At 38.9% G+C, this 20953-nt stretch overlaps 1 protein-coding gene across 1 annotated transcript; it reads right to left on the reverse strand.

Annotated features, from left to right (window-relative positions):
• Positions 1 to 1886: 1886 nt before the first annotated feature.
• Positions 1887 to 17802, reverse strand: KIAA0408. The gene is made up of 5 exons (XM_080666426.1): positions 17589 to 17802; positions 13317 to 13673; positions 13151 to 13230; positions 9583 to 10918; positions 1887 to 5206 (listed from the first exon to the last, which is right to left on the reverse strand). Exons 1-5 carry the CDS (start codon positions 17721 to 17723, stop codon positions 5033 to 5035), a joined length of 2082 nt encoding a protein of 693 aa, XP_080522552.1. The 5' UTR covers positions 17724 to 17802; the 3' UTR covers positions 1887 to 5032.
• Positions 17803 to 20953: the final 3151 nt, after the last annotated feature.

Consider the following 20953-nt stretch of genomic DNA (forward strand, 5'->3'; position numbering starts at 1 on the left):
GAGTCACTTGATTTTTCAACTAAAAGATGCCCAACAAAATTTTTCAGTGTTCTGGTATTTTGCCTTATGGATTGGATTGTACTTATGAAGTCTGCAAAACAGTAAAAAAAATTACAATTTGCACGCACAGTTTTAAGTGGATTCACATTCTCAAAATATGGCGATACTAAGACAAGAAGAGAAATTACTATACAAAGTAAATTCAGGTTGGTTCAATTTTATGAAATAAGTACATTCAGCCAAGCTGTGATTAAATAAAGAAGCAGAGAGGGAAACTGGTTTTGTTTTTCTGGATAGCACGATTAAAACATTTTAAAATTTTGTTAATTTATTCAACAAGTATTTATTGAGCCTACTATCTGCCAAGACTTCTTTAAGTACTTGGCATGATCAGTGAACAAAGACAAAAATCGCTACTTAAAAACTGTAAAAATTTTCAAGTTAAACATCTCCCAAATTTGAAGAATTTTAGACCCCATCCGAGACCTTTGGATAGCTATTTACTTTCTCTGCTCTTAGAGAACTTACTGGAAACATTCCAGAAACACTAATCTAGATGCGTTCTTATTTCTATACATATGTAGGTAGTTCATTTGAGGACTAGAAGGCTGCTTGAGTGTCGAAAAAGTGAGCTGATGGAATTGGGTAACCTTGATGGATATCTGTGTGACATAGATCGGTCTGGGGGAAACTCCTGCTCCCACGACAGAACAGAACAGACCGGGGTCTAGAAATTTCATGTTCTCAGACCCTGGTCTTTTCCACCAGACAGCAGTGGATCAACACTGGATATTCTTACTCTTGGGTATCTATGCTCACCCACTTCATGTATACTATTTTGTGATATTCTAGATTATTCTAAAAATGGTCTTACTATTTGATTATGTGCCTATTTTTAATTTTTATCAGAGAAAAATATTACTTTTCATTTCTGGGGTGTCTAATTTTGCTCTTATTGTCTTTTATATGCAGGTATACATGGCTTACTTTATGTATTCAATGATCTGGATAAAATTTCAGATTCTGGTGATAGTCACAAGAAAGTAACAATAATAGGAGCTGAAAAGAATATCAGTCTTCACCTCATCATCTTTGCCTATCTTTTTAAGTCCCTTAAAGTTTGGTCTCCTAATGGTCGCCTACCAATTCTAGTTCCTGCAGATATCCCAGATGAGAGCTCAAGCTGCACTGACCCTTCACTTATTTCAGCTTTGTGGTGATTGCACTTCTGGTTGCCTATAAGTGGGTCCTTCGCTAGCTACCCAAGTCTTCTTGGCTCCCAACATCTGTAAAGATTTTTTGTGCTGGTGAAGAAAGACCTCTCCATTCTCAGTTCTAATAGAAATTTCCCTCCCTACCACAATCTGCATCTCCTAACTTTCTTGCATGCTGGTTTCCAGGACTGGGCTTCTAGATCTAGCATCTCATTTTTGCCAATTTCTTTCCCTGGACACTTCATTCCTACCCTGGTCCCGAACCTACTATCTGGCCTCAGCTCCTTTATGAAGAATCTCCTTAAAGATGACCACCTGCCTGAGTTCTGAGCACTGTCCATCTTGGAGTCTTTGATGTTGTGCTTTTCCAAGCCTCTTGATTTGCCTGGGACAGCCTAGTATTTGTATTTGTGGAGTTGAATTCATTTAGGGTTGGTTCTCTGGGCTACACCACCATCACCAGCCTCCTTTATAAAGAGGTGACGTGCCTGGCTCAACTTCTCTTTCCTTGCCAGGAATTTCCTAAGAAAAATCTATTATCCCGAGTGATCTATCTTCTGAACCTTAACGTATAGAGGCTGTTGTCCCCTTTCACTCCTACTGGTAACTTCCTTTAAAAATAGAGTAAATAGTCCTATGGCTATCATTGAAAATTAACTGTTGCACTCCAGATATCATTAACACAGACAATAATTTACTGAGTTAATTGTAATACAGAACTTCTTGCAAAGATTGAAATTAAAAAAAACACCCATATTTTAGGAGATGCTAGGTTGAATTGCATACATTTTGAGTTCAGACTTTATAAAAACTTTCATCTTTAATGATAATCAATGTAAAAAAGAAGAAAAATAAAAATATTCTCACTGTATTCAGATGCCACAGCAGGTGTTTCCACACCTATCCTATTTGGTAGCTTCCAATGACTGAAGGAGATCTCAATATCAAATAGTAGTTTGTCACAAATGTGCCTCAAATAATTTTAAAAAATATTTGTAGGGAATCAGATTCTCTTTTCTTAGGTCCAGATGTGTTTTCAGAATGACATGGAATCTGGCTAAATCCTCTATGTAGAAGATAATCATGTTTTGTGCGTGATAATTTGGCCATCTTTATTGAAAAAACAAATAAAAGTTATGATAATTTTTGATAAATACATGTGCACACACAAGCACAAACACACACACACAAACTAAAGGATTCTTCTTTCTCGCATTCTTACTCCTTTCTGAGATAACCCATAATTTCAGTAATCCTCAGTTGAAATAATTAAGATTTCCCCTCCAAAGCCTGCTAGGGAAAACATCAATGAACACAAGTGTTTCTAACCAAATATTTCGGAAACGTTTACAAATCCCTTAAATGACGCAATGATGGCATAATGAAGGGTATGGTGTTGGGAAGAAAATGCCCATCTGAAATAAAAACTAATGGTTAGAAATCACAACACATCAAAAATATTTTTCAAGGGTAATTTCCTTAATAAGTTTTTCCATTAAAATTTATAAAATACTCTAAAAGAGAAAACAGAGCATTCATATAATCTTTGTTTTAGTTTCTTCATCTTTACAACCAAGGAGTTGTACTAGATGCTAAGTTTTTTCAGCTCTAATGTTTTACGATTTTAGCCAACATGTTAAATTGTGTTCCACTATTTAAATCAATTGTTAATAGAAAACATGGCTTAAAATTATAAAGCCTAATCTATAACCCTTTTAATTTATAGATAACAAAGGCAAGTCCCAAGGAAGTAATGTGGCTACCCAATGCTGCCCATCCATTTGGGTATCAATGCCCCTTCTTCCGTATCTTCCTAATCATCAAATCATTTGCTTTTTTATTTTTGTTTTATTAAAAACTCCATATTCCCACTCCCCACACCTGGAAAATCTGCTTTAGTAATTATGGGGTGAGGTCAGAAATCTAATTTTGTAAGAGATCCTCAATATTTTGACTTGTACTTAAAGGTCAGAACCACAGATCCACAGCAAACTACCTGGGATACAGTGATGCAGAGGCACAGGTATGTCACACAGTTCTTGGGCAGGCTCTCCAATGTTACAGAGCAGCATCTTCCTAACAGGTCCATCATTTTATGCTACCACCTCCCTAGTGTTTTCTCCCTTCTAGGTGAAATGCATATTATATGAATGACACCACCTGTGTCTAGGTTATTTTTCTCTGATAGCCTTCCTAGGGTAAAGGATATTCCTGAAAGAAACAAGAGTGAAAAGAGCGGATCGATACCATCTGCTCCAACCTCACATTCTAGAAGTTTAACTCCGCTCAACTCCTAGAAACTCCCTTACTGGAAAGTATAAATCTGTCCATCACCATGCAACAGTCTTGAGCCTGTTAAGGCAGTCTGGGATTTGGAAATTATTTACGTGGTGTATTATGAAGTGAATTTCTCTAAATTGCTAGAATATATCATAAGGAGAAGGCTCTTTGGATACTTTTGTCATAAGAATTTCTTGACCTTTTTGGTAGTAAAAGAAAAGCTTAAGTAGACTTAATATCTAATAATATAGTTGGTTTTATACAGATACAATGGAGAGCAAAACTGCTTCTAAGAGATTCCATGCACCTCAACATTCATATATCTGTCCGTTCCCAATACAGATTTTATGTGTCCACTGTATGCAAATTGTGGCCAAAAAATGTTTCCACCCCTAATGCTACCCATGGGTGCCAAAGTTTAGTTTAAGGCTTTTTTTTATGTAGCACACTGTAAGAAATACATTACAATTCAGCCCTCAATAAAACATCATTCCTTATCTTCCTTGTTCACAAAGAAGTAAATTAATATTTTATCTACTAATTTTAGGAAAAAGTAAATGACTTACCTTTAAAGATGAGTGACTCCAAATAAAGTAGCTGAACTAAAGCTTACTACAATTTTAATAAAGGGTAGAATTCAACATCATTTCATTTCTTCTTATATCCTATTTAAAGGATGTTTGTTATTGAATTTGACAAAATAATTCATTTTTAAGTCATGTTGTTTATAAGGCAGTCTCATGATACTGGCTCTGAGGATCAAGTATATATTTAAAGCCATAATAGACTACCAAATGGCATACAAAAGCTTTTGTGAACACTTTTGTTTGCTTTACAAGGCTGATCAAACCCGTGACAATTTTATTTATTTAAAAGAGTAAAACAGGAGATCAGTGGTATTATCCTTATATGGGTTAAGAAACTATTTATGAGCTGCACATAGAAATCTACCAATGTTAGATATGTGTATAATTCTTATTTTTCAATGTAGTTGGGCCAAGGAAATTATTAGTTAATATATGTACTTCAAATGCTTTAAGTGGATACCTAGGAAAAGATATACAAAATATAAATAGTACTGTATATTTTCAAAAAATTTAAATAAACACAAAGAATATATAGGTATACATGTTATAATTTCAAAGTCAATGCTAACACATACGTTTTCTTATCTAAATACACACTAGGATACTTTCTATTTCAACACATGCACCTACAAACACACGGCCATGCACATAACCTTGCTTTCTGCCACTTGCAAGAAAGTTAGTATATACAATAGAGTACACTGTTTCAACTTAAATCATATTGGAAAATTAATGAGGATGGCATTAAAAAATTCTGATCTAAGAAATCAATAAGTAGGAAGATAATTATTCCATACATTAAAAACACTGAAGACTGATGAGAAGTTAAGATTTAAATTGTTTGTCCCAGAAATCTTGAAAGATACCGAAGAGACAGGATTGCCTGTAAACACTCAGAATTATCTGTTTGGCAATTGGGATTTTTGAAATCTAGCAATTCAGGCCAGAGACTCAGACCATCGGTGCTTCAGATCGCAGAGAAATAGTATAGCTTTGGGCAGTTCTCCTCAAGGCGGGGGGCGCCGATGGAGATCTTGACGCCCATCTGGATGGGAGACGGCGATTTGCTGGTCTAGCTGGACGGGAAAATCCTTTTCCATGTGAAAATTTCACTGCCATGGATTCCTACAACACCAAAGAAAACATTCATCTCACTATCCCAGCACTAATATTGGGCTTGATGTTTGATGAATCCCAACAATGGGATTAATGTACTAGCATATTTATAAGCAAGAAAAGGCATCAAAAACTAATGAAGATATCTAATATTTGTGATCGTGAATGTTTTAATCAAAGCAATTCACTTATAATAAGGAATATGACATTTAATAATCTCTTCACGTTGACCAATTTTAACACAACTGATCTCTTTTTAGATCTAAAGTTCAGTATTTAGAAGTTCATGTTAGGTAACTTTGATATAATGGAACTGCAGATGTTTCTTGGTGAAATTTTATAATGTTTTAGTGTTATTTGAAAACAAGATAATTTATAGAAGAAACTTCATTTTTCTCAAGTTACTGACATTTTTAGAGGTCATAAGCAAAAAGCACACAAACCATCAAGTGATTTATCTGATGCTTTCTTTCTTCTCCACAAAGAGCCACTGTTACAAGTTCTCAAAAATTTCAAAATTGCTAATAGTTATTATCAATATTGGGCATCATTTGATGACAAATTTTTTCCTTCCCTCCCCTTTCTTTCACTTCTTCCTTCTTTGCTTTCTTTTTATTTTAATGGAAGAAAAGCATTCTTAGACCCTTCAATTAAAAAGAAAATTAAAAAGCTTATTGACCCATTTTATAACTTTGGTTGTTACTGACCTTTTAAACAAAGCCTTTGCTCTTTTATCTGGGATAGGCAATGAGGATGGCCTCAATTTCTATGACAGTAACCTGCATTTTCTTTTTTCTTTCTTTGGAATTTATTTTTCTGGAAAGAAGAAGGACCCTAAGGATCCCCAGTAGAGGACTTCTCCTTCTCCCAAGCCTCCAATCAATGCAAAAATGGTAAATATTTAGTAATAGTTCTTGTTAGCTAATGAGAATTTGGCTGGTTATTGTATACACTAGAGGCCCAGCGTACAAAATTTGTGCACTTGGTTGGGGGGAGTCTCTCAGCCTGGTCTGTGCCCTCTCACAGTCTGGGAGCCCTCAGGAGAAGTCTTAGCACTGCCCCCTGTGGGAGCGCACTGACCACCAGGGGCAGTTCTTGCATTGAGCGTCTGCCCCCTGGTGGTCAGTGTGCATCATAGCAACCGGTCGTTACACTGTCGGGCCGAAACCAGCTCTCTGAAATCCTCTGAGGGGCCCCAGATTGCAAGAGGGAGCAGGTCAGGCCGAGGGACCCCACTGGTGCATGATAGAGGCCAAAGAGGGATGCAGGAGGTTGGCCAGCTGGGGAGGGACCACAGGAGGGCTCCAGGGTGTGTCCAGCCTGTCTCGCTCAGTCCTGATCGGCTGGACCCCAGCAGCAAGCTAACTTACTGGTTGGAGCGTCTGCCCCCTGGTGGTCAGTGCACATTTTAGCGAGCGCTTGAGTGGCCTTAGCATATTACACTTTGATTGGTTGAACGCCCAACTGGATGACGGGACACTTAGCATATTAGGCTTTTATTATATAGGACTAGAGGCCCAGCACATGAAATCGTGCACGGGTAGGGTCCCTAGGCCTCGCCTGTGATCAGGACCATCTTCCGCCCACTCGCCAGTCTCCAGTCCCACCCCGCCACCACGACCCACCTGGTTCCCCTCACCAGTCCCCAGTCCCGCCCAGCCGCTGCCACTCACCCCAGTTCCCTGTGGTTCCCTGTTCGCCATCCGGCAATCGGAGCCTGTGGGCCGGGGGGGGGGGGGGACCAAGAGGTCAGCCGTTCCACCCGCTCGCCAGTCCCCAGTACCACCCCGCGGCCACCCCGCCTCCCCCGGTTTCCCGTTCACCATCCAGCAATCGGAGCTTTCAGGCTGGTGGGGGTAGGGATTGAGAAGTGGTCAATGCACCTCATAGCGACTGGTCAAGCGGTCGTACCAGTCATTACGCCATTCTGGTCACTGGGCTTTTATTATATAGGATGTTTCCACTTCCCACCTGAAGCTACAGGTCCTTACAGGTATTTATGGGCTCAACTAAAAAAGAGACAGCCTGGCCAGCCTGGCTCAGTGAATGAGTGTTGACCTATGAATCAGGAGGTCAAGATCCAATTCCTGGTCAAGGCACATGCCTGGGTTGCAGGCTTGATCCCCAGTATGGGCATGCAGAAGGCAGCCAATCAGTGATTCTCTCTCATCGTTGATGTTTCTATCTCTCTCTCCCTCTCCTCCCTTCCTCTCTGAAATCAATAAAAATATATTAAAAGATAAATTTAAAAAAGAAAGATACATATGTGCACCCCTATGTTCATTGTAGTTATTTATAATAGCCAAACTATAGAAGCAACCCAAGTGCCCATCAATAACAGACAAGTAGGTGAAAAGGCTGTGGTACATATACACAGTGGAATATTACTCAGCCATAAAAAAGAATGAAATCTTACCATTTGTATGGATAAACCTAGAGTACCCTAAGTGAAATAAGTCAGTTGGTGAAAGACAAATACCATATTATTTAACTTACATGTGGAATCTAAAGAACAAACTAAATGAACAAACAAAACAGAAACAGACTCATAGATATGAAGAAGAGACGGATGATTGCCAGAGGGGATGGGGTTGGGGAACTGGGTGAAAAAAGGTGAAGAGATTGAGAAGTTCAAATTAATAGTTACAAAACAGTCATGGGTATGTAAATACAGCATTGGAAATAAAGTCAATAACATTGTAATAACTATGTATGGTGCCAGATGGGTACTAGAAATAATAGGGGGAACACTTTGTAAAGCATATGATTGTCTAACCCAGTGGTCGGCAAACTGCAGCTCGCGAGCCACATGTGGCTCGCAAGGCGCAGTTTGCCGCTCTATTGACTAATGAGTTTGCCAACCACTGCCCTAGACTCTTGATTCCAATAATTACAGGCTGTTGTTGTTCCTTGTGATTAAGCCCCTATCCCAGTGGTCGGCAAACTCATTAGTCAACAGAGTGGCAAACCGCGGCTCGCGAGCCGCAGTTTGCCAACCACTAGTCTAGCCAGTATGCTGCATACTGAAAACTAATGCAAAGTAATATTGAATGTAAACTGTAAATGAAAAAAATTTTTTAATGTAAGAAAAAACAAAGATACAAAAGCAGGATAATAATTTGTACATTGTGCAAACTTGTACAAGTCTCTGATAAAATGAATGAAAACTGATATTTTGTAGGGTTTGAAAGCCACCTAAAATACATTTTTTTACACAAGAAGGAAGTAATCTGCATAGCTTAGAACTATGCTGCCTACACACTGCATTATGCAAAACAAGAACTTTTAAAGCATTTGCTAATTATAATAATATGTCACCTTGTAAGCTTTTGTAAATTATGCATACAAGGGGACTATTGGATAACTCGTCATTGTAAATACCAATCTCTTCTTCTACATCTTTGTCACCTATAACTAATGAAGATTATACTCTTGCAAACTGTCGGGAACAAAAAAGAATACCATTTATTCAAATACTTTTTTGGGGGGTTGGGGAACAACTTCCATGCGAAGAATTTATACAAATAAGAATGACCTTAACATTTTTTAAGTTATATCATTTTTTCTTTCAATGTGCTGCCTGTTAGCCCCACAAATAAGATAACTTTGTAAGATGCTACTTTAAATGATATGTTTTGCCCATTTTTTTCATTTATGAGACTAATCCCATGAGAAAAAAACATGAATCAAGTGCTGGGAATGACTGAACCATTCATTGTTAATAACGAAAAAGCACAAGCTATTTTTAAAATATTTCCCACATACTTTAAAAGAATGAAATTCTATAAATCAACAAATGCATACTCAGAATACCTTTTCAAAAAACTTAAAACAAACATTTGATCTTCTGGATGTTCTTAAGCCTATCTATATTATCTATATTATAAATGACTAATATGCAAAGTGTCCCCTCGGGAGTTGGACCAAGAGATCGGGAGTTTGATCACTCGCTATGACCACCAGGGGGCAGCGTGGAACATGGAGGGCAACCAGTGATGGTGGGGTGCTGAGGGAAGGAGGGAAGGAGGAGGCGAGGAAGCAGGGAGGCGGGGAACCTGATCAGCCCTGATAGCCAGCCAGGCCTAGGGACCCTACCCATGCACGCTTTGGTGCACCGGGCCTCTGGTTTATTATATTTATGTTAGCCCATTTCAGAATTTTAAAAAGTTATAATGTGCTAACCCCAGTTTTGAAACTATACTTTGAAAAGTTCATTTGAGTTACAATCCTAAGGTTCATAGTTATTAACAAGTGAAGGATCAAAAAGTTAAGTAGATGCCAAAACATGCACCTGCATTCTATTTATATGAATGCAAGGGACTGAGCCCTGAGCCATGGCTAAATACGAATGCAGTTCTACCAAAGTATGGTCATTGCTTTCTCACCTCTGTTATCTTTTTCCAGTCCACTCCTTGCTTCACTTGTTGTGCCCTACACATAGCTGTTTTTCCTTGAAGGTCTTGTTCAACTTGGAGCATTTCTAAATGCTGACTTAATGTGGCCCCAACACTGACATCAGAATTACATTTGGTCCAATTATCCTGGCAGCATTTAGAATTTTGCAATACAGGCCCTGTTGATGTCTCATAGGTTTTTAGCAGCTTTTCCACAACACCATAATTTGACCTAGGATCAGCTGATCTTGGTCTGCCAGACAAATTGCTAGGTCTCCAGTCATGCTCGTGGAGCATATTCCGATAACTACTGGGAGTTACGTGCTCCTGTGTTTGTCTGACTGGGCCTGTTGTGGATTTTTTGGTGGGGTTATCAGGCACATTTTCTCTAGGCACAGCCATGTGGGCACTGGTTTTCAGAATACCAGACACATTGTCATTTTCTGGTATGCTGCCTATACGAGTAATTAAGGTATCACAGGGCTTAAGACCTTGAGACGATTCTGGGTAGCTTTGGTTTTGCTGTGCTGCACGACAATTTCTATCTGTTCTGAACACGGTTCTATTAAATTCATCAGTCTTTGCTGCCAGCGTTTCATTCCTAGTAGTCTTTTCAAAGCCACAACTGAAACTTCTAAGCGGGCCACTGCTCTGTGTCACCAAGGAACTATAGTCATCGCTTACATGAAGGTCAGAGTGGAATTTAGCAGGATGATCTGGGGTCATCTTTTCATATTTTGACGTATTGGGAGTAGAACAGGTTTTCTGAAACCACAAGGTAGAAGGGCTATTTTCTGTGCCTATCACAGTGTCGTAAGACCACATGCCAAATCCAGCATCTTCACTACACGGAGGCTTGTTATCCATTTTGGCTTCAGATGCCAAAGAAGAAAACTTGATACCATCTTTCAAAGTCTTCCCTTCGTTTAGACACAGTGAAGGCATCTCATCATGCCTCAGAAGGACATGAGGACTGCAGTTCCTTCTACCTTGACCCTCTTGGACCACCTGGCTATTGTGGTCTAAACTTTCCTTCAAACCTTCATGCGCTTGTTCAGGATACACACTGGGAAAACTTCGAGATGTACTTCTTGGAGGAGGAACTGGTGGAGTTTCATTTCTTTGTATTGGATCAAAAGTATCAATTCCACATTTTTTCATAAAATTGCTTTGGAGCGTGTCAGTATAACTCAGATTCTTTCTATTTTTCTGTTTTTCTTTTTCTAAACTGATAGGAAGAACGCACTGGCCATTGTTGATCCCATTGTCTCCAGGGGGCATGTTCATTATACGTGGCATTTCCTGGAGAGAAGAATCTGACTTCATCCTAAACAATGATAAAGTATGGTATATTAGTGAAAACTTTATTTAGGATAAGCTCAAAACAAAACAAACAAACAAAAACAACATGGCTTAAGCAATGTATTTCTGCTATAGGAAAAGGAGCCACAACTTCCTGAAGATTTTCAGGGTCAAAGCCTCTAAGTGTTTTTACTGTAGGACAAAGCCCACCTCTCAGCGCTGCATTCAAGGCTCTGCTTACTTTGACCCAAACTATCCTTGCAATCTTGTCTCTCATTTTTTTCTATTTCCTAAAACTTTACCTATACTCACACTCTTGAGTGTCTGCTATTAGCATTCCCATTTCTACAGGTTTTCTCTAGGTATTTCCTTACCTCCACTCTGCCTGCTGAATTTCTATGCATTATATCATCTGAGCCCTTGAATGTGAAGTAATATTCTAGGTAGTGTGACAGAAATCTGAATAAAAGTGCAGCAAGACCTGGGTAATACCAAATGGAAGGTGTCATTGGGGCTTGAAAGAAAAGTAAGAATTTTTGGGGAGAGTAGAGGGCAGATCGGCAAAGTGAGCTGCAGTAAAAGCAGTGTGGCTACTCAAAAAACAGTGAGTACTCTGGTGTGGATGGATTATAAATTGAGTGGGGAGAATGATGGAAAATAAGTGAGAAAAATTAGGTAATTGAATGTTTTTGAATTGCATGTTAAGGATTTTGAAATTTTTTCTAAATGCCATGAAGTAACAAGAATTTCATACTGATTTGTAAAAAAAAATTGGCAAGTAAGTCTTTTCAGAGTTCATTGAAATAAAAACCTAAATATAGCAACAACAGGGATTCACAAATTAAAGTTAATCATATTGATAAAATATAAATCATATTTATATCTCTTCAACTTACAAAATATTGTCTGCTAGCTCACTATAAAGTACAGATAAATACTAATTAACAGAGAATAGTAGACAAAAGCTAAATGGGCAAGTAGAGAGCAAAATTATGGATAAAACAAGGTTGAAGAAAATATATTTTAAGTCAGTATAAAAATTTTCTCTGAGCTTCCTAAGAGCTCAAGAGAAATAAGGGTACACACAGTGCTATAGCTTTTTTGTTGTTGTTGTTGTAAATCCTCACCTGAGGATATTTTTTCATTGATTTTTAGAGAGAGTGGAATGGAAAAGGAGAAATAGAGAGAAACATCAATGTGAATTGGTTGCCTCCTGCATGGACCTGACCAGGGCCGGGGATCGAGCCTGCAACCAAGGTTATGTGCCTTTGACCAGCATTGAACCTGGAACCCTTCAGTCCGTGGGCTGATGCTCTATTCACTGAGCCAAACTGGCTAGGGCTCATTGCTATAGCTTTCTAAGAGAATTATCCTGCCTCACCAGAAGATAAATGTTGATCTCAGGACAACCCATCTTTACTTAACTTGTAGAAAATTCCAATTTATTTAATTTGGCTAAAACTTGCTTTTACAATTATAGAGGTATTTCTGAATTGAAACACTATTTTTATAGCACTGTATAAATGTATGTACATATTTCAAATATGTTCTGAAAATTATGTATGCTTCCATTAAACACATAATAAACTAGAGGCCTGGTGTACAAATTTGTGCACAGTGGGGACCCTCAGCCTGGCCGGTGATCAAGGCCTATCGGAGGGCCAGATGACTGGGATGAGGGACTATGGGAGGTTGGCTGTGGGAGTGCACTAACCACCAGGGGCAGCTCCTGCATTGAGTGTCTGTCCCCTGGTGGTCAGTGAACGTCATAGCGACTGGTCAACTAGTCGTTTGGTCATAACTGTCGCTTAGGCTTTTATATATATAGATGTAGAGAAATAAATGACCCTTAGGTATAAAACATTTTAGTGCAACATCATTATGTAATTAAAACACAACGTTGTTAAATCTGACATAGTTTGAAGATGTATTTAACTGGCTAAATATTCAAAATGAGAAAAAAAAAACTTATTTAGAAGATACTTGCTAATTTATGATGGATGGCATCCCTTAACTAAACACCAAAAGAGTAATGTATTCCTAATAGTCACATTACAAAGAGAATTAGAAGACCTGTTTTAAGAATTAGCAAACAGGGAAATAAATAATCCATTAAAGATTTTATCACTTATCTAAGACAACAGATTTGAATAACTCATTGCTAATTATCGCTAACAAAGTGTATGGAATTCACTGACTGGAAGCAATATTTTTCTTGATTTCCCAACATAAAATAATCATAGATGTCCCAGCCTACCTTCTATGGTGAGACCTCTTTCGGATTTCCTCTTGGAAGCAGCATAATTCTTCACTGACTTTGGCAAGTTCTTCAAGAGCCTTTATGTATATAAGCAATAGCGTGTTAGCACTTTGAAATGTGAGTAATTCTTTAGAAACAGTTCTAGGCCAGTCATGTTACTTACTGTGTTGAGGGCACCAGAACAGCCCTTGCTCACTTCCTCAGAAGTCCTCAGGTCAGGCCAGGCCTCACATTCCTTTTGGCTGTCTGTGGCCAGGGGATCCGTAAACCCCACCTTTTTGGTTGCTTTCTGTTCCTTACACATTTGATTTCCTTCACTGAGTAAGCTCTGCTCCGTTTTATTTCCTTTTTCCAGGCCACCCCTGTGAGTCATCCCTATAAATTCACATTGTCCTGAATTGGGGTAATTTGGAGAAGATTCCACCACGTTATCTCGCATGGCTTTCTCACGATCAAGATCAATGACCTTGGCACGTTCATTCATGTTGAGTTTCCTCCGAAGCTTTACTTCATGGCAAAGCTACAAGGAAAACAAAGGTAAGACTTTTTTCCCTCCTTAATTTACTTTGTCATATTTTTTAAGCTAAGCACACTATTTTGAGTTCTCTTTGCTATATAACTATATACGACCTGTGGTATTAATGCTTATGCCTCTGAATAGTGCTTCTAAAATCTTAATTAGTCTGGCTGGTGTTGCTCAGTGGTTGAGTGTCGACTTATGAACCAAGAAGTTACTGGTTTGATTCCCAGTCAGGGTACATACTGGGGTTGAGGGCTCAATCCCCATTAGGGGGTGTGCAGGAGGCAGCTGATCAATGATTCTCTCTCATCAGATATGTTTTTCTCCCCCTCCCTTCATCTCTGAAATCAATAAAATATATCTAAAAAAATAAAACAAAAATAAAATCTGAATTAGCCAGAAAACTTTGATAAACCATAAAGACTACTTTTCATGGGCTAACACACAGATGATAATTTCTGTTTTTCTAATTAGAAAGCAACTTAGTCAAAATTAAATCAAACCTGTATTTACTTAGGGATACTATACTACAAAAGCATTGTCACAATAGTGGAATGACCTGAATCATTTACTGGCCATGCTCTCTCATTGCTTTCAGAGAAGCAAGAATTTAACTAACATTAAAGTCATGTTTTTAAATATATGATCCCCTTGTATACCAACCTTTAACTGTGTAAATAGTTGACAATGTCATAGAGTCGGCTTATTCTGTCCCCTAAATAGACATTTTGCAATTAAAGGATGTTTCCACTGGAAGTTATATTGGTGAGGGCTAGTTAATACTGAGATTTTTTTTAAATGCCAGGTTATAAACATGAAAAAAAAGTTTTCCATCCTGATTAAAACAAATGTGACCCTGTCCTATGTGATATAAAAGAGCTCTAAGGCTTTGATCATCTATTAACTTATGTTAAGTGGACCCCAAATCATTTCTTTTTTTAAAATTCTCACTTGAGGATGTTTTCATTGATTTTTAGAGAGAAAGGGAGAGAGAGAAGGAGAAAGAAAATCATCAGTGTGAGAGAGAAACATTGATTGGTTGCCTCCCGTATGCAATCCGACTAGAATCAAACCCCCAACCTAGGTATGTGACCTGACTGGGAATCGAACCTACCATCTTTTTGGTATACAGGACAATGCTCCAACTAACCAAGCCACCCGGCCTGGTCCCCCAAGTTGTTTCCTGTTGAGAACTTGGTTTGACCTGCAGCCACTCATTCAGCTCACCTCTGAATAGAGCAGTGGTTCTCAACCTTTTTAATGCCACGACCCTTTAATACAGTTCCTCATGTTGTGACCCCCAACCATAAAATTATTTTTGTTGCTACTTCATAATTGTAATTTTGCTACTGTTATGAATCATAATGTAAATATCTGTGTTTTTCGATGGTCTTAGGTGACCCTGCTACCGGTTCTCAACCTGTGGGTCGCGACCCACAGGTTGAGAACCGCTGCTGTAGAGCCTAAGACCATGTTATTGATAGTAAACAATTTATTTTGTATAAGGGAATCTGGTACCCAGCTCTTGTCAATAGTTATCTAGGAGATAAACAGGAAAGATTGCAATGTGATAGAAAAAAATTCCCAGACATCTATAGTATGCACTCTATCCAGGGTTTCTATCTGGATTAATCCAGGTTTCAAATGATCCAAGTGTGTGCATCTTGGTTTTACAATAGTAAATGCAATGATCATGGATAGTGGCTGAACAGAGGATCATTAGCATCCTAATACCCAATGCTGGATTCTTTCACTAGATCATATTATTACTTGAAATCACTAAAGTTTTATATGTGCTTCTAAAAATTGACAATTCTAGAATACATGGCTTAATAATTTGCATCTGATTTAATATACAGAACTTGGAGATAAATGTTAAACAATAACAGTCTATGATGCTTGTGGTATGTTAAAATTTTTCCAAGTACTGGTTTTTAATTTTATTTTTTTAAAAATCATCTTGATTATCTGTGACATGTGAGGATACTTTCTCTTTTCCTCAACCTTTTCTACTCCCGCTTTGTAGCCTGTAAGAAATGAGCTAGAAAAGGCATGTTCTTGTGGGTTGCAAAGCTGGGACTCTAAAAGAAATATGCATTTGTATGATAAAGGGAGCACAATGCTAGTATTTAGGTATTGAAGAGCATCATCTCTGGGTAATCTGGGTAAGCACCTTTTCTGAACACTTCCCCTGGTAATGGGGCTGTATACTGCAAGCAGCAAGGTGAAGAAAAAAACATTACAGCCCTTCTCTCTCCTTGATGCAGAAAGGAACAGTATTTCCATGGACTATCAACCTAAGTTTAAAGTATGTTTCATGCCTGCTAATTGATAAGGCTAATATTTACCACAGATGGAATCTACAGAGCTCTCAGAATAATTATTTTACAATAACAAATTTAACCAGACAGCAGATTGTGTTCATGACATGTCTTAACCCATTGGCTAGATTAATCCTGACTCCCTTCATTATTTTGTTTGGATGCTAGAATTATCTGAGACTGTTACTAACTGGACCTTCCAAACTTTTGGGAGCCAATGACCCATGACTTCAGGTTTGTGACTGGAGTTGTGGATTCTGATTTGACCTAGGCATCTCCTTGTTGATCCAATCTGAGTCTCGGGATGGAGGAATGAAGAGAGTGAGCAAGCCCAGCCAGTGTGGCTCAGTGGTTGAGCATCGACCTATGAACCAGGAGATCACGGTTCAATTCCTGGTCAGGGCACATGCTTGGGTTGCAGGCTCGATCCCCAGTGTGGGGAGTGCAGTGATTCTCTCTCACCATTCATGTTTCTCTCTCTCTTCCTTTCTGAAATCAATATATATATATATATATATATATATATATATATATATATATATATATTTTTTTTTTTTTTTTTTTTTAAAGAGAGGGAGCAAACACCTTTTCCAAGCTATCCAGAGATGAGCAGGGGATTCTCCTTTCAGTCTCTAATTATACACTACTAGGTACTTGCCTGCCTTCTCACATCTACCTTCGAGGAATAGTTTAATAGCTACTCTTTTAAAAATGTTTTCTTGTAGCATGTCAATTTGTATTTTATTCACAACCAATTACATGGCTGTTAATATAAAAATATTTTCACTATGAATACATAAAGCACCAGCTTTTATTGTCTCTGAATAAAGGCCAAGGAGTGTATGAAAATAATTGCTTTGACAATGTGCACCAAACCACGTAAGTCAATACCATCGATGTTACCAGAAGAAAGCAAGGTAAGTATGAATACTTTTCAGTTGTAACAAGCTTAAATACACATCAACGTAAATGCTTAAAGGGAATATTCTGGGCTCAACATGCTGAGGGAAGGTTCACAGGGGAATAAATGACTGTATCAGATTCACAGCATGTCATTTTTCATTGCCATGGTAAATGGGGCACAGCCTACCAGAATAAATACCATGTCCATTGCCATTTTCTGTTTGAGATATGGCACTCCTTCTGATTTTACTGAATTACCTAATATGTAATTTCCTTTAGTAGACATTGTTCATAAATCATCTCAGGAAAGATCTGCATTTTAATGCTCAATTGTAATTTGGCTAATTTGTTTTACCAATTATGTCTTTCTTACATTTTCCTCCTGGACTCAGTATTTGAAAATCATGAAAAATACATACTTACTTTTGATACCAAGACACTCTAGTCAGAAAATAATAAAATGATACACTTCAGAGTGACATTTTCATGCCAGGCTATAAAATAAGCCTAGAACACCTGATACTGTTGGGTAAGGTGACACTATTTTTGGTGTAGTAAATGTCACCGAGACAGGCATCTCTTATGTAGGATACAGAAAATAAAAATAGTTTATAATATTAAAAAACACACCAACAGCATTTTCATTTTGAGCTTTAAGTTTCGAATGTATTCAAAACAAATCAACTTGTACCTCTTCTATCTTCTTCTGCATGATCTTCCATTGGGTTTCCCATTCCTTCCTTTCGTTGTCAAACTGGTCCAGTAACTCCATCTTTTCCTTGTGCCAGGCAGTCCCTGTGCTCTCCCACTGCTTGTGCAGGTCCATGGCAACCACGTGCGTGTGCGTGAAGCGGTGTTCCTGCTTGTCTCTGCCTTCTCTTAACTGTTTCTTGGAAGCTTAGAGTTGTTTTATTTGAAGCAGTCTCACTTGCCTTTAAAATAAAGCCTAATATAAACACAAGAAGAGAGAGTTCCAAACCCATCTGCTTCCTGGCAACATTTTATCACTTTGTCAAGAGCCATCGACATAAATTACAGGAAAATAGGACGTAGAAGAAAAGAGATGGCAGTCTACGTAAGAAGAAACAAACACAGTAAAAAAAAAAAAGTATTGTCTAAAGTTTTTTCTACCCCTTCCTAAGACCAGACGCAAAATTATAGTGGACAAGATGGTTAAATGTATATGTGAGATATAAGGGTTCCTTTAACTAACCGCCTAATCCAAACATAGAATTTTTCATGGCTATCTAAGAGCGGAAGCCTAAAATTCAATTGCATGGTCACATCTACACAACCGTGGTAGATTCTGCTGCAACGGAATTATTCCTTCTGTTTGGATTATACAACGAGATTATATATTTCTGTGACTTAAAGTCCTGAGACAGTGCTGACCTAGAGTCTCAATTTTATATTCAGAGTTCAAGCCCATCCCAAATGTGATTACTGTATTAATAAGACCCCAAAGTTGGTAAGTCAATCTAGGACTGGTATATTAGCAAGAAACCAAACTAAATCACACAAAAAATATGTTCATTATTTTAGTTGAAGATAAATGTAAAAGCAGCAAAACTATTCTGAGAGCCAAATGTTAAAATTTATCCATGCTCTCTTTTCCTTCTAGTGGATTATAAATCAGAACCGTTTTAGGATATGAATACAGAGACTTAAAGAAAACATTTTGCTCAGTTTGCAGGGAAATCCTCGATCACATTAAACGGTACCTAAAATAATTAGATTTCTAGCATTTAGGGCATGTGTATTTAGGGTTTAAACATGTAATTTAGAGAAACCAAGATGGCGGCATAGGTAAGCACCTAAACTGCTGCCTCGCACAACAATTTCAAAACTACAACTAAAAGACAGAACGGACACCATCCAGAACCACAGGAAAGCTGGCTGAGTGAAAATTCTACAACTAGAAGGAAAGAGAAAAGCTCACAGAGAATTGGAGGTACGGCAAAGGGTCTTTGTGCACGCAGAGAGGAAGGGCGGCTAAGAGCCTGGCTGACTTTCTCTGGCGGAAGGGGGAAGGAAGCCCCCGACCGCACTGAACCCCAGTTCTGACTGCACTGAACCCCAGTCCCGGGCGAAACCCCGTGGACCCAGGCTCATACAGGGGGAGTCTGGACTGTCAGGTAGAGAGAAAGGCACACGGAGACTCAGAGACCCGGGGGAGACCCGGGGGAGCCTCGGCAGGCAGGGTTCTGGAGGCGCACGCGCCAGTGTGCACAAAGGCTGCGGAGGTTGCCACAGGCTTTCCCTAGCAGAAGGGAGTCCGAAGCTCCTGACTGCACTGAGCCCCAGTTCTGACTGCACTGAACCCCAGTTCCAGGCGAGCCCCTGGGGACCCACGCTCTTGTGGGAAGAATCTGGACTCTCGGGCGGAGACTCGGGAGCCGGGGAAGGCAGAGGTCTGCAGGCGCACACACGCGCAAGGGCAAGGCTGACTGGAAGCCAAGACTGTCTGCTCCGCCCTGAGACTCCACCCCATCCAAGCTGAGCACAGAGGCTATTGCAATTTGGCAAGTCTAATCCTATAAGGCTGTCTCCAGCACCGAACTTCTCCCAGCGTAGACACAGCTGATCCTTACAGCCAACTGTCCTGGAGGTCAATTCCTCCCAGTGATACCAACAACAATCAAGACTTAACTACAACAAGGCTGTACACACAGTCCACAAAGGGGTGCACCAAGGGTGTCCACCTCAGGTTAACTGGGGAAGCAGACCCACTGGGCCATATAGGAAACCTAGCACACAAATCTACCCTACCAACTCAGGGAAGCAGTGAAAATGCGGCGTCAAAGTTACAGATCACAAACAAAAGAAATGGAGGAAAACAAACGACTGGATATAGAATTCAAAACCATGGTTATAAGGCTTTTCAAGAATATCCTAGAAAAGGCCAATAAATATAAGGAGACCCTCGAAGATATGAAAAAGGACCAACTAGAAATTAAACATACACTGACTGAAATAAAAAATATTATACAGAGACCCAACCACAGACTAAGGGAACACAAGAATCAAGTCAATGAATTGAAATACAAAGAAGCAAAAAACACTCAACCAAAAAAGCAAAAAGAAAAAAAAAATCCAAAAAGTTGAAGATAGTGTAAGAAGCCTCTGGGACAACTTCAAGCGTACCAACATCAGAATTATGGGGGTGCCAGAAGAAGAGAGAGAGCAAGATACTGAAAACCTATTTGAAGAAATAATGACAGAAAATTTCCCCCACCTGGTGAAAGAAATAGACTTACAAGTCCAGGAAGCGCACAGAACCCCAAAACAAAAGGAATCCAAAGAGGACCACACCAAGACAGATCATAATTAAAATGCCAAGAGCAAAAGACAAAGAGAGAATCTTAAAAGCAGCAAGAGAAAAACAGTTAATTACCTACAAGGGAGCACCCACACGATTGTCAGCTGATTTCTCAATAGAAACTATGCAGGCCAGACGGGAGTGGCAAGAAATTTTCAAAGTGATGAATAGCAAGAACCTACAACCAAGATTACTCTACCCAGCAAAGCTATCATTCAGAATTGAAGGGCAGATAAAGAGCTTCACAGATAAGAAAAAGCTAAAGGAGTTCATCACCACCAAACCAGTATTATATGAAATGCTGAAAGGTATTCTTAAAGAAGAGGAAGAAGAAAAAAAGTAAAGATAAAAATTATGAACAACAAATACATATCTATCAACAAGTGAACCTAAAAATCAAGTGAATTAAAAACCTGAGGAAAAGAATAATCTGGTGAATATAATAGAATCAGGGGCATAGAAAGGGAGTGGAATGATAATTCTCAGGGGGAAAGGGGTATGGGGGGGTTCAGGAAGAGACTGGACAAAAATCATACACCTATGGATGAGGACAGTGAGGGGAGGTAAGGGCAGAAGGTGGGGTGGGAACCTGGTGGAGGGGAGCTATTTGGGGAAAAAGGAGAAACAATTGTAATAATCTGAATAAAAATTTATTTAAAAAAAAAAACAAACAAAAAAAACCATGTAATTTAAAATATCAAATTAGACCCAGTTGGCCTGGCTCAGTAGTTAAGCAC

This window comes from Plecotus auritus (genome assembly GCF_963455305.1).
Source record: "Plecotus auritus genome assembly, chromosome: 4".
In the NCBI taxonomy this organism is placed as follows: Eukaryota; Metazoa; Chordata; class Mammalia; order Chiroptera; family Vespertilionidae; genus Plecotus; species Plecotus auritus.

Coding starts and splice junctions, on each gene's coding strand:
- KIAA0408 (XM_080666426.1), bottom strand. CDS start 17,723: ATGGACCTGCACAAGCAGTGGGAGAGCACAGGGACTGCCTGGCACAAG. Junction 13,674..17,588: donor TGCAGAAGAAGATAGAAGAG/GTACAAGTTGAT, acceptor TTTTCCTTGTAG/CTTTGCCATGAAGTAAAGCT. Junction 5,207..9,582: donor ACTGGAAAAAGATAACAGAG/GTGAGAAAGCAA, acceptor TTGGTGTTGTAG/GAATCCATGGCAGTGAAATT.